This window comes from Leucopleurus acutus (genome assembly GCF_964270905.1).
Source record: "Leucopleurus acutus genome assembly, chromosome: 19".
Lineage (NCBI taxonomy): Eukaryota > Metazoa > Chordata > Mammalia > Artiodactyla > Delphinidae > Leucopleurus > Leucopleurus acutus.
The window spans coordinates 45078053-45090936 of NC_139161.1; the positions used below are offsets into that span (position 1 = coordinate 45078053).

General features: G+C 52.7%; 3 protein-coding genes across 4 annotated transcripts; 1 reads left to right on the forward strand and 2 right to left on the reverse strand.

The window, feature by feature from the left end:
• Positions 1–2193: 2193 nt before the first annotated feature.
• On the reverse strand, positions 2194–5073 carry RAB34 (RAB34, member RAS oncogene family). Of its 2 annotated transcripts, none has more exons than XM_082860625.1 (10): positions 4907–5073; positions 4603–4694; positions 3702–3767; positions 3498–3599; positions 3317–3381; positions 3140–3191; positions 2869–2950; positions 2699–2789; positions 2478–2585; positions 2194–2395 (listed from the first exon to the last, which is right to left on the reverse strand). In XM_082860625.1, exons 1-10 carry the CDS (start codon positions 4958–4960, stop codon positions 2328–2330), a joined length of 780 nt encoding a protein of 259 aa, XP_082716751.1. In that variant the 5' UTR covers positions 4961–5073; the 3' UTR covers positions 2194–2327. The 2 variants fall into 2 exon arrangements, with proteins under 2 accessions (XP_082716751.1, XP_082716750.1); XM_082860624.1 differs by having other exon boundaries at positions 3702–3770.
• A 2082-nt stretch (positions 5074–7155) lies between these two features.
• On the forward strand, positions 7156–10341 carry RPL23A (ribosomal protein L23a). The gene is made up of 5 exons (XM_082860836.1): positions 7156–7208; positions 7813–7996; positions 9325–9501; positions 10003–10072; positions 10303–10341. The coding sequence occupies exons 1-5, from the start codon at positions 7184–7186 to the stop codon at positions 10315–10317; spliced, it is 471 nt and encodes a 156-aa protein (XP_082716962.1). The 5' UTR covers positions 7156–7183; the 3' UTR covers positions 10318–10341.
• Positions 10342–10949: 608 nt separating this feature from the next.
• On the reverse strand, positions 10950–12514 carry TLCD1 (TLC domain containing 1; the record flags this gene model as incomplete). The annotated part of the gene is made up of 4 exons (XM_082860057.1): positions 10950–11333; positions 11729–11811; positions 11905–11987; positions 12321–12514. The coding sequence occupies 4 exons, from the start codon at positions 12512–12514 to the stop codon at positions 10950–10952; spliced, it is 744 nt and encodes a 247-aa protein (XP_082716183.1).
• Positions 12515–12884: the final 370 nt, after the last annotated feature.

A 12884-nucleotide genomic window follows, 5' to 3' on the forward strand; every position in this document is an offset into this window, starting at 1 on the left:
TTCGAGCCCTGGTCTGGGAAGATCCCACATGCCGCAGAGCAACTAAGCCCGTGTGCCACAACTACTGAGCCTGCGCTCTAGAGCCCGTGAGCCATAACTACTGAAGCCCACGTGCCTAGAGCCCATGCTCCACAACAAGAGAAGCCCCGCTCACCGCAACTGGAGAAAGCCCGTGTGCAGCAACAAAGACACACACAGCCAAAAATAAAAATAAATAAAATAGTTTTAAAAAAATAAATAAGAACAGCAGGGGAGGGGAAGCCAGGAGAAGGGGGAGAGTGCAGAAAAGCCAACTCTTCCAGAATAGTGGGTAAGAATGGAAGCAAAAGATCGGGACTGACATATATACACTACTATGTACAAAACAGATAACTAATGAGAACCTACTGTATAGCACAGAGAACTCTACTCAAGTGCTCTGTGGTGACCTAAATGGGAAGGAAATCCAAAACAGAGGGGATATATGTATATGTATGGCTGATTCACTTTGCTGTATAGCACAAACTGACACAGCAATGTAAAGCAACTATACTCCAATTTAAATTTAAAAAAAAAAAATGGAAGCAAAGGAAGAATATCTGCTGACTGGGAACGAGGATCTGTGTTCTAATCTTGACCCTCCATGACCTCCCAGGATGACACCAGGCCACATGTGTCCCTCCATTGTTGGCCCAGATATCTGAGACACTTCTAGCCAATCTCTGGCCTTCTGGATGTCAACAGTGAGCCAGGTTCTCGGTCACTCTTCATCCAAACTGTTATAATAGTTAAGGTTTTTGAGCTCTTCCTGTGTATGTTAGTGATTTATCTTATTTCATCCATGAAACCTCATTTTACAGATGAGGCAACTGGGAGTTCCCTGGTGGCCTGGTGGTTAGGATTCTGGGCTTTCACTGCCATCGCTCAGGTTCAATCCCTGGTCAGGGAACTGAAATCCCATAAGCTGCATGGCATGCCCCCCCGAAAATAATAATAGAGATGAGGAAACTAAGTCACAGAGGATAAGTGATTTGTCTGAGTGTCCCAGGATGGACAGCAAGGATTCAAATGCAGATCCTTCTGACTTGGAGCACATGGTTTTTTTTTGAAGAGGGAAAAATGTCTGTCTTTTTTTTTTGGCTGCATTGGGTCTTAGTTGCAGCACGCGGGATCTTCGTTGAGGCATGCGGGATCTTTTGTTCTGGCACGCGGGCTTCTCTCTGGTTGTGGTGTGCAGGTTTTTCTCTAGTTGTGGCTCTCAGGCTCCAGGGCCTGTGGGCTCGGTAGTTTGTGGCACGCGGGCTCTAGTTGAGTCGCGTGAGCCCAGTAGTTGTGGCGCGCAGGCTTAGTTGCCCCACAACATGTGGGATCTTAGTTCCCTGACCAGGGATCGAACCCGCGTCCCCTGCATTGTAAGGTGGATTCTTTACCACTGGACCACAAGGGAAGTCCCCGTATGTCTTATTTTTTATCCAATTTAGTTTTTAATTGTTTTAAAATATAAGAATACGCTACTGATAATTTTGTTAACTAATATAGTTAGATGTTATCAGATAGCACATCTTCTGAGTAAGAGCCCTGCCTTTACCTTCCTGGGCCTTCTGGTCAACCCAAAAAGCACCCAAAACTCTTTCACTTCTCACTGTGTTCCCCTCAGAGGAGTATTTTTTAAAGGACAGGCAGGAGGAAGGTGAAAAATAATAAAAATATTATCCAATGGTGGACTTAGGTATAAGCACGAAGTAGCAGGAGACATCTGGGGGGGAAGGAACCGAAGGAAAAGAGCTCTCAAAGATCTCAAAAATTATTTAGATGTCATCCAGTAAGGGTTCGGTGCATCCCCCAAACGCGGTCCCTGAGCTCCTAGCCTGCCTGAGGCCTGCCCAGAGGCCAGGAATGGCGAGAATCCCAGAAGGCTCCAGTCCCAAGATCACCATACAGCCCTGCCCATTCCACATCCCTGATCCCCCACAAAGGACTCCAGCACCTAACCTGCTAATAACAGATATTTTAATGCATAAGGCATAGTGTGAGGCTGGGACCATTAAGCATCCTCAAACCCAGAGGGCCCAGCAGGCTGAGTAAGAGCAGCAGGGCCCACCCACCTCCCTACCACTGGGCAACCTGGAGGACCCTGGAGAAGAGGGGCATCCAGTTTTTGGCACGGTGCCTGGGAGCAGGAAGTGACTAGCATGGTCCCAGCTACACCTCTGGGGATACTGCCACCAAGGGGCAGCTCTTTGGTCTGGAAAAACAGTCAGTGCAAATGTCCAGGGGTTGAGCTCTGGGGGAGTAAAGGTGGCACACTGCCCCAGGGCTGGGCAGTCTCTGGACAGTACCCTCACCCATCACGGGCAACACATGGGCTTCTTCTTGCTGGCAGTTAGGTAGAGGTTGCTGTCATCACTGTTGATGCCTGAAGAAGGGTGAGAAACATGTGAAGCAGGGATTGGAGGGTCCCTGTGCCCTCTGCCACCCTCATCCAGGCGGGCACTCACGGATAACATCTCCAATACGCCGGGACCCCGATTTCTCCAGCTCAGCCAGCACGTTGGCCTCAAAGGTCAGTGCCGTCACACGAAAGAAGAATTCCCGGACATTTTCACCTGACACAGGGAGCAGTTTCAGGCCTGGGGTCAATGAGCACAGCTGGAGTGTAGGAGTGAGAGGCAAGGTAGGCAGGAATGCCACAGCGGAAGGCGGGACGCCTCTGACTCACCAGTGAGAGATGAGACTGCCCAGTACTCGGCCTTCATCTCTTGGGCCACCTTGAGTGCATCTTTCTCCATTAGCATATACTGAGCAGGAGTCTGAGGGAAAGCCAGAGTCAGATGCTGGGGGTGGGGTTTCCCTTGTCAAGGTGGGAACTCCCCCCACTGGCACACTCACACTCAGGTCCTTCTTGGAACCCACGAGGAAGAGAAGCACACTGGAAGGGTCATTCTCCTTGAGTGCATCAGCTAGCCACTGCCTGCCATAGACAGTGGACAGCAAGGGATGAGGGAGCTAGACAGGCTCCCCCCGCTGACACTTATATGCCCAGGGACCCTCTCTCTCGTCCTGGATACATTCTTCTCCTTCCCTTCCATGCTCCTGACCCCTCCCTTTTCTGAACCTTCTCTTCCCAGAGCCCCCATTATAGTTCAGCATGCGCACGTACTTGGTATGTTCCAGGGAGGCCACATCATTCAGGTTGAAAACGATGATGATGGCTGGAAGAGTGGAAGAAAACATGCAGATTGTTGGGGAAGACACTACTGGTTCATTTCCACAATCCCTCCAGCCCTAGACTAGAGGCCAGGTGCTCCCACCTACCTCACTTAACCGTGGCCCTTACCTTGAGCTCCTCGGTAGTAGGTCGATGCAATGCATTTGAACCTCTCCTGTCCAGCGGTGTCCCAGCTGGGAAGAAGAAGGGGGGAACACAGGTATGTGTGGGGCAGGGTGGTGCTGGTGGCTGCGGTGGGAGATAGGTGCTGGGAGAAGGAACGGCAGGAAGGAGTGGAGGAAGAACTCACAGCTGCAGACTGAAGGGGACGCCCAACACCTCAAATCGTTCCATCTCAAAGTCCACTCCGATGGTGGCCTTGTAGTTCTTATCAAAGGTGTTTTTGCAGAACCTGAGGGGGCACCAGATGCTCTGGTCCTGAGCCCAGCCCACCTGGCTAGACCTGGGCCCACTCTGCCCAGCCCAGACCAGCTCAGCTGCAGCACCCTCTTACCTATTAATGAGACAAGTCTTCCCCACTGACAGGTCCCCCACCACAATGACCTTGGAGATCTTAAATCTGCTGGACACAAGAGTGGGCAGGAAAAGTGAGCGCTAGCTCTTTCACTCAGAGGAGTCCCAATGCTCCCTAGTAGGTCCACAAAGGTAGCTGCACCCAGGCTGAGGTTACCATAGACACCAGGCCTGGACAGATATGCTGGGGAGGAGTGTTTTTGTTTTAGTATCAGAGAGACATGATTTTGAATTCCAGCTCTCACTTACTAGCTGTGTGACTTAGGACAAGTTTCTCAGCTTCTCTGAGCCTCAGTTTCAACCTTTGTTAAGTGGGGATTTAACATACATTTTACTGGGTTGTTGTGAAGGTTAAAATTAAATGTCCTATATGCTGAGACATACACACACACACAAACATACATTCTAACATCTCTGAAATCAGGATACATCTTAAAAGTGGTGGTGTTTTCCATTTAATAATAGACAATAATAGTATACAACACACTGCTTGGGTACACAGTAAATGCTCAATTACTGGTGGCAACTGTTAACAGTGTTACCTTTTTTTACCCACAATAGGACTCATCCCTCTAGGACTGCTCCCTACCCAGGAGCTCAAATAGATGGTGTGTGGGAAGCTGAGCTGGCGACCACGCCCTCATGTTGGACACCTTCTCTCTGTCAGGAATTAAACTGCCACCTTCCTACCCCACCCCATCTCTTAGGACTCGCCTCAACCTAGCTGGAAGAAACAGGAGCACACAGGGGCATGAAAAGCGGGAATAACCATATAGCTGGTAAAAGCTGAAACGGAGCCTCCAGATGTTGGCTCTGTACCCTTGCTTTGACTACAGGTTTCCTGGGACTTCCTTTCTTCATTCCGGGTGTCTCTAACTCACCCCACGGTGCCTGTCCGGTGCTCCTTGCAGGCGCAGGTGACGCGGGGGTGGAAGTCTTTGTGCACGTGCAAAGCGGCCTCCTTCCTCAGGTACTGAGAGGGAGGGAAGAGAACGAGACTCACCCATTCCTGGCCCTCTTCCCGCAACCAAGCAGCCCGCGGCGGGGGATGGGGAGGAGACCACCCAGAAGCAGCAGGCCTAGCTGGGCGGCAGGGCTGGGCCCAAGCCTGTAACTGGTCTGGTGCCGCCTACTCCCCGCCCACACCCACCGCAGCCAGAAGCCCGACGTGGCCCTGGCGCCTACCTGGGGCAGCTCCGTCAGGACGCGGTCCCTCCGCACCGGCGCCAGAATGTTCATCTTGCCTGCGGCCTTGCGGGGCGCCCTGAGAAGGCGCGGAGGCCTGATCCGCCCCAGCGACCCGGGCCCGTGGAGACCCGACAATCACCCGCGACCGAGGGGTCCCGACTATAACTCGGGGCCACGGGGAGCCTACGGGAGACCGTGGCCTCGGGGACGCTACAACCACCGCGGGCCACGGGGATGAGACAATCACCCGGGGCCGGGGCGAACCCACAATCACCCGGGCCCGGGGCGTCCCCAGGACGACTCGGGGGCGAGGAGACCCCTCGGCCGCCAAGTTGGGGCGTGGAGTCCCGTCTGGGGGGACCCGAGCCCGCGCTGACCCTACAATAACCCGGGGCCGGATAGTTCCTACAATAACTCGAGGCCGTGAAGACCCGACGACAACTCGGGGTTGAGGCGACCCTACCATAACAGAGAAGCCCGGGGGCGCGGAGCGGCCCCGCCACACGGGGTCAGTGTGGGCAGGGACGGCACAGCACGGCCGGTGGACTGCTGGAGGAGGGGGCGAGGGGCCCAGTGCGCTGCAGGGCCTCGCGTCCCACTCGGCTCTCCCTTCGCAAGCGCTGTAACTTGATCCCCGGAAATTCCTGGAAAAGGGCCGCCCCCCGCCCCTCTCCCGGCAGCTCCAGGCCTCGCAGTCCGCCCCAGCCTCCCCCTCCCCTCCTCCCGCCAGCGCTGCCCCAGGTCAGGCTCCCCCTGCAGACGCCTCACCCGGCTGCGGGCCCGCCCTCACCCTGGTTGGAACCTGCCCAGATCGGGATCCCCCAGGTCTCTCTCCCGGGCACCTCCTGTGCCGGGCGGAGCCTCCATGGGGACCCTTACCCAGTCGAATTGGTGATGGGGAATCGGTGATCGCTGCGCAGCATCTGGCTGCGCCAGGAACCAGCGGGAGGGGAAAGGGGGAGAGAAGGGGCCCTAGGAGAGGCGGCGCTTCCCTCCTCAACTCCAGGCCCAGGACGTGACTCATAGGGTCTGCCCCCACTCGCCCTTCTGCCCTGGGAGGTGGTGGTGGGGAGCGTAGAGGGGGTGCCAGGGTCGGAACGAGGTACCACCAAGGAGAGAGAGGTCCGAAATCTGGTGCGTTTTCCTCCAAGGCTGCCGTGTTAGATTGGGGGCCTGGGGCGCCGAAGACCAAGCTGCCTCCCTTGATGGAGGATAAAGGAGGGCTAGGGGACCCAGAATTCCTCCCTTTGGAGAAGTCACCGCTCTGGGACATGGGGACTCTCCTTTGGTATGGGCGTTCTTCGCTCTGACCCCATTGAAATCTACCTCCACTCCCCCAGGACTTTTCCTTTTTGCAGTCTGCAGGCTAGAAGAGGGGGTAGCACACAACAAATCTCACCTTCAAAGGTGATTCCAAGAGAGGAGGGGCAGGACAGAAAGGAGATGTGATATGGGATAAGCACAGTCGTTCAAAGAAGAAAACCCGAGCGTTTACTAAACCTTGCTCTGTGTCAGGAACTGAATTTGGGGACACAAAGATGACTGGATCAAGGAAGAGAAGACTGCTTAAAGGGAGGGGACTGTGAATGAAATTATTCCCAAGAAGAACGAGCGTATCCTGGAGAAATCTGATCTCTGGGTATTTGGAATAATTGGTAGTCTCTTCAAGAGTGTTATCGGGAAGACAGCATGAAATCTGTCATAGGGGCAATGTGGCCACCTCCTACCTCTTCTGACACTTTGCTCTTCCCCTCCGCCTGACTCGACTTTTTCCGCCACCTAATCACCGTGTTATAAATAAGCCGTGTCCCCTCTCTCGACCTCAATTTCCACAGATGTCTGAGGGAGTTGGACTGGGCAAATTCTGCTCTAACGTTATAGAATTTTGCTTCACTCTACCTGAGTCAATCTAACTACAGTATATTAATTCCAGTTTGCAGTGTAACTGCAATCCTGTAATCCTCCTCCCTAAAGTTGCTCAAGATGTGAAGCGTTCAGTCCCGTGCAGCCGCAGGCTACACCATCCACCCGCCACATAAAATAAACACGCGTCTCCAAAACACTACAACCCCCATGAAGCTTTAGGGTCTAACAAACGGAGGGGTGGTGCTAGTTTAATCCCTCTCGCGAGGAAATAAAATCTAACTACCATTCCCGGCGGGCGTCGCGCTGCAGAGTATCCAATCAGCTTTAACTAAAAAGTATCGCGAGTCTTCTGTGAGACTTGACTCTATAAGCCCGTGGGAACAAGTCTCGGAAACCCTTTTCACGAAGATGGCGCCGAAAGCGAAGAAGGAAGGTGTGTGCTGGGGCTGGGGATACACAGCTGGCTGGCCTGGGGTCCCCGCAGAGTGAATGGACTGGGAGGATGATGGCTGGGCCAGGCCTTGCGGTGTGTGCTGTGGGACAGCTCCTCGAGTTTTGGCAACGCTGAGGAGCGCGTGGGCCCAGCCGCACGGTCTGGGCTTCAGTGAAGGGTGTTGGGGAGGCAAGCCCGGCCGGTACCACCTGCGGGGGACAGCCAGACAGTCGGCTCTGGGGAGCTCCATGTCTCTAGACATGTAAGGAATCGGTACCCTCAACTTCTCTTTTATCCCCATGTTAAATGGGGCTATATACTCTCCGCCAATGGCTGGGCGACGGTATACATAAAACTACTAGTTCACATTTTTATCAAGTGTCAAGCTTTCGGTCATTGCTAGTTTCTTTCTCATCGTATCCCAAGTTCCCCCTAGAAACGTGCATATGATGGAAAAATTTTTAATTCCTGAGACTTGTGATGTCTTCAAAGGAACCACTGATGCACGTGTGGCCTGGGGCGCCCACTATGGGTCTTGAGGCCGGAAGTGATTGATTTCTGAATCTCGCACCCTCGGGATTTTTCTTTCCTTTCCTTCTCTCAGTCCCTGCCCCTCCCAAAGCCGAAGCCAAAGCAAAAGCTTTGAAGGCCAAGAAAGCAGTGTTGAAAGGCGTACACAGCCACAAAAAAAAGAAGATCCGGACGTCACCCACCTTCCGACGGCCCAAAACACTGCGGCTCAGGAGGCAGCCCAAATATCCTCGGAAGAGCGCCCCTAGGAGAAACAAGTCAGTACTGCCCCGTACCCATGAAAAGATGTTTGGGTATCCTCCATTGGTAATTTGGAAATTTACCAAACCTAGAGCATGGCTTCTCAAAACCACGTTGGTACCTAGTGTGCTTCTCTAAAGGAAGTATGAAGAGAATAATGCCCTATTTAAAAACGAAAAGAGGTGTGTTTAGCATATTAGCAGGAATTGTTTAAAACAACCCAGAGTCACTGTCAAGATTAGCGAATTGTTAGGTTAATCATCATTTCATATGTAGTCTACCTTCTTGTGAGTATAAAGTGGGACTTAGATGTTCTTTGTTTGGGGGTTCCAGGTTTAGGTTGCTCCTCATTGCACTTTTTTCAAATCTTTGCTGTGGGGAATAGTCCTTGAAGGTGAGGTTGTGGGATGATTCCAGATTGATGAGATTCATTTATCTGTATTGGACAGTGAAGACCTGCAGCAGTGTATGGCAACTTCTTTTCATTCACTTTCCCGAATGTTTACACTCAAGGAATGGTTGGGGGAGTGAGTGGAAAAGGTTAGGGTACTTGAGTGTTTTGGTGTCACTAGTGGTAATGACCGACCTTAGGGAGCACAGTTTAGAGTAGAGCCATGGTAGTGTTTATCACCAGTGGGTCCTCCCACTGCTTCCTAAGAAAAAGGCAGGAGAGTGGATTGTGTCCACGGAGAAATGGACTTGACAGACCTTTTACTGCCATTTGGACCTAGAATTTAGTGTGATGAGAGATTGAGATCTGATCTCTCTTCAAAAGAGGATGGTGTACCCAGGCAAATAGAGCCTTGCTTCTCTAAATTTCAGGAGGAAAGCTGTGTTAGATGGCCACTGTAACTTTAACCTGAGCTGTAAATAAAAAGTTGCTTTCAAGAATTGATGGCTTGTAAGCCAGTTTTCAGCAACCAAAGGGGGCAAAACAGTCAATTCAGCCTCATAGTGAAACACCAACATTCTTTGGAACCCTAGCCTGAGTTTCTAGATTCCATAGTCTTAACTTTGTGCTCTTGGGTTAAGTTGTCTAACCTCTTAAGTCTCAAATTTCTTCTAGAAATTTGCTCTTCAGAAATGTTGAGGTCAGGTAAAAGAATGAATAAAGTTGGAACTCAAAAATGATTGTTTAATCACTTAACGTGAAAGCCCTTGAGATGTCCCCAAGCTGAGGCTCCAGGTCCCTAAGTTTCAGGGTGCACGTGATGACACTGTTCAGCGACCAAAGTCTGACACAAATGATTGCTACCTCGTTGTCTGATGCACCTGGGCTCAAAAAGAGGGCCCATTCTTTATTGTACTGGGCCCAAGCCAGCTGACCCCATTTTGCCTCTCCCAGGCTTGACCACTATGCCATCATCAAGTTCCCCCTCACCACCGAGTCAGCCATGAAGAAAATAGAAGACAACAACACACTGGTGTTCATTGTGGATGTCAAGGCCAACAAGCACCAGATTAAACAGGCTGTGAAGAAGCTCTATGACATTGACGTGGCTAAGGTCAACACCCTGATCAGGTGAGTGGAGTCCTGTGGGATGGGGAGGAACCCGGGGCCTCTGGGCCTCTTGTCAGAAGCCAGGAAACCAGAATGGCATGAAATTCCTTGATGCTGCTTTTGGGATCAGAAGTAGACTTCCCAGTGAGCAGCCCCTGCTGTAATTGCAGCCCCTTGTATGGAGTATGGACTTCTGAGGAAACATCAGCTGTCCTGCCTCTAGGACTTAAGGGGTTGATGCTCATTTTCTTGATCCCTATCTCTAGACAGAAGCAGACCCTGGAGTAAGATACAGTTAATGTCAGGATGCCTGTGGTGTTTCCCATAAAATGGAATTGGCTTCATTTGTGGCTTAGTGGCTTCCCTGACCCCCTCTGCGCAAATGATGGAAAAATCACTATTTGGTGGGGGGGGGATGACATGAACAAAGGAACCACTGATATGCCAGAAGACTGGGGAGGAAGGAAGGGCATATGGGGGCAGTGAGGGCAGTAGGGACTAAGGCTTCCTTCTCCACCCTAGGCCTGATGGAGAGAAGAAGGCATATGTTCGACTGGCTCCTGACTATGACGCTTTGGATGTTGCCAACAAAGTAAGCTTCCTTTGCTACAAACTCCTTAACACCCCCGCTTCCTGGGTGCAAATGATGTGTCTGTTAGTTACCAAACTTTGACTTCGGTGATTAGTTTCAACTGACTGCGCCCTGTCTTTAATAGGCCCTACCCCTCACCATGTGCCCTCAATTTGCTTTTTAACTTTGACATTTCCCGCTTAATATTCACATTTCAACTCCCAGTAACAAAGCTCCCTTTTGTTTTTCAGATTGGGATCATCTAAACTGAGTCCAGCTGACTAATTCTAAATATAAAAGTTTTCAATAGATGTATGCTTCTTTTCTTTCTGTTGATTTCTGGGTGGGAGGCCATACTATGGTATATACACACCTAAGTAACAGGGCTTGGGCAAGACTCTTGGTCTACTTAACCTGTTGGAACACTCAGCCCTATCACCTCACCATACCTGTAACAGATATTTGTGACCCAGACACATCTTAGGACAACTACAACTTGGTCTCCATCATGAGGTAAGAGACCAAGCAAGAAGCTTTGCAAGAACCCCTTCCTTCATCTCTGGAAGAGGCTTTGTATGAAACCAGTATCCAGAGTTTTCATTAGCATCCATTTCAGGGCAGTGTGGGTTGGCTGGCTTTCCGGTAGCACCTTGTCCCCATACCCATCTACCATGTCCAACCGGTCTGTCTGCTTCCCTCACCCCTTGCCCAAGGAAGGACAAGGACTTCAGAAGAGTGCTTTCATTAGTGTTTTCAATAGTGGGTGCAGGCTTGAAAGGTGGAGTGGCTGGCCCCAGAGGACACCTCAGGCAAGGGGCTAATAAGTCTCTTCTCAGTCCGTGTGAGGGTGTTCTTGGCTGTGTTTGCTGTCCTTACCACAAGTCCCTAACTGCGTTTTTCACTCAATCAAGAACTTGTCTTTGTGTTGCCGGCTGGGGACACCTTGGGGGCAGAAGTCAGAGCGGAGGAGGCGGGAAAAGTAGATGAGGATCATGACGTCCAGCATAAGCAGGATGCCCAGCAGAAAGGTTCCCAGGTTCCCCTGGCCGGCGTAACCCAGGAAGAAATGGGTGAGGTACGCCTGAGGGGCCAGTCGGAAAAGAAAGTACATAAACAAGTTGATGTATTTGTTGACTCGATAGAGGAGGAGGTCCTGGGCATTATTGATCTTCATCATCATGCGTATTGTGAGAAAGATGTTGCTGACCTCCACCAGCAGTGTTAGGACGCCCCCACCAACAAATCTGCTCCAAAAGATGCCTGAAAAGAAGGCACCCATAGCCTACAAGGCAAGGGAGAGAATGGCTTAGGGGACCCAGATGTCAAGGCTTTCCTGGAAGTTGGTGGGAATAACAAGGCTACCAGATTGAGGGGTAGGAAATCTTCCCTTATTTGCTTTCTGAAATACAGTTTACAGTGGAGTCAAGATTAAATTTTGATCCCTCCCCACAGATTCTGGGTGGAGTTTCCAGTCTTAAGAAGGTGAGGCCATGATTGCTGGCCTCAAATAGTGAAGCAAGGGCCCAGAGACTGCCAGCCCTCAGCATTCTAGCATGAGATGTGGGACACAGGGTGGGGATGGAGTTAAGAAAAGATGGTCTTTACCTCCCAGGTTCAGAAAGACAGCTGAGACTAGGTTGCTAGCACCAGGCCTATACCACATCCCCTGCTTCTCACCATGATGTGGTGGACGAGGTATTCCCAAGAAGCTCGTGCCTGTTGGCTAACCACAATATCCAGTGTGTCGTGGATGAAGTACCCTAGCGGAGGGTTGGGGGAAGAGGTCATAAATGGTACTGAACAAGAAGCTTACCCCTGTCCCGCCTTCTTAATGCTTCCTGGGCAAGACCTACCTGCGGAAAAGCAAACAAGCAGATAGCCAGAAAGCGACCATGCGCTCTCAACGTCCACCAGCATCTCAGGGGTCTGCCATATACTGAAAGGGAAGGGAGAAGGCAGGCTCTCATCTCAGTATCCCCAGGGACCCACGACTCCCCCCGCCATTACCCTTGCCGGTCCCCGGAGGGTCTGGGCTGGCGCTATTGGCTGACGGGGGAGCCAGGAGGGGCTCGGCTGAAACCCAGGTGTCTCCTGTTTCCCAGGTGAGAACCCCGCCCCCCCGCCCCCCGGCGCTGCTGCCGCTCCTGATTGGACAGCATTTTAAACCGGGAATCGGGTGAGACTGCCTGGGCCTTAGCCCGCCGGTGAGTGATGGAAAGAGTAATGCGGGGTCCCCTAGCCACCTTCACTCCCCCAGTCCTTCACTCACCACAGCAGCGCCCAGATCCCTGACACAATGGAATGGGCGAAGGAGACGAGAAGGTTGTGCCAGCGCCAGGTGCGCAGGGGGTCGGCGCGCACGTGCGCAGGCAGAGGCAGGCGACAGAGCGCGTGCCGGAGCGCCCGGAAGGTCAGCGTGGCGCCCAGGAGCAGCGGCAGGGCGGGGAAGAGCGTTGGGGGCATGCTGGCCCTCCCTGCCTCTGTCCGCCCTCTAGGTGGCCTCCTCCGGCCGTTCGGGAAAGGGGCTCCCTCTCGGGCCAGTCCACCCCGGACGCCTCTCCTGCCGGCCGCCGGCCTCACACACACGGTTTCGGCGAAGACCTCTAGGCCCCTTCGCTCCTCCAGTTCCCTCCCAGCCGGCCTCTGCCCCCGCCCCCGTCCCGCCCCGCCCGCCTATCCCCGCCCCTCCGGCGCCTCTGCAGCGCGGCGGGCGCGGGCCCCATTTCCCGGGGCCCCCCCTGGCGCCTCCAGGCTCCCGCGGACTCCAGGCAAAATGGGCTGTCCCCGGGGCGCCGCCTTCGAGCCACCCCTCGCTGGCAGCTCCCGACTGCCG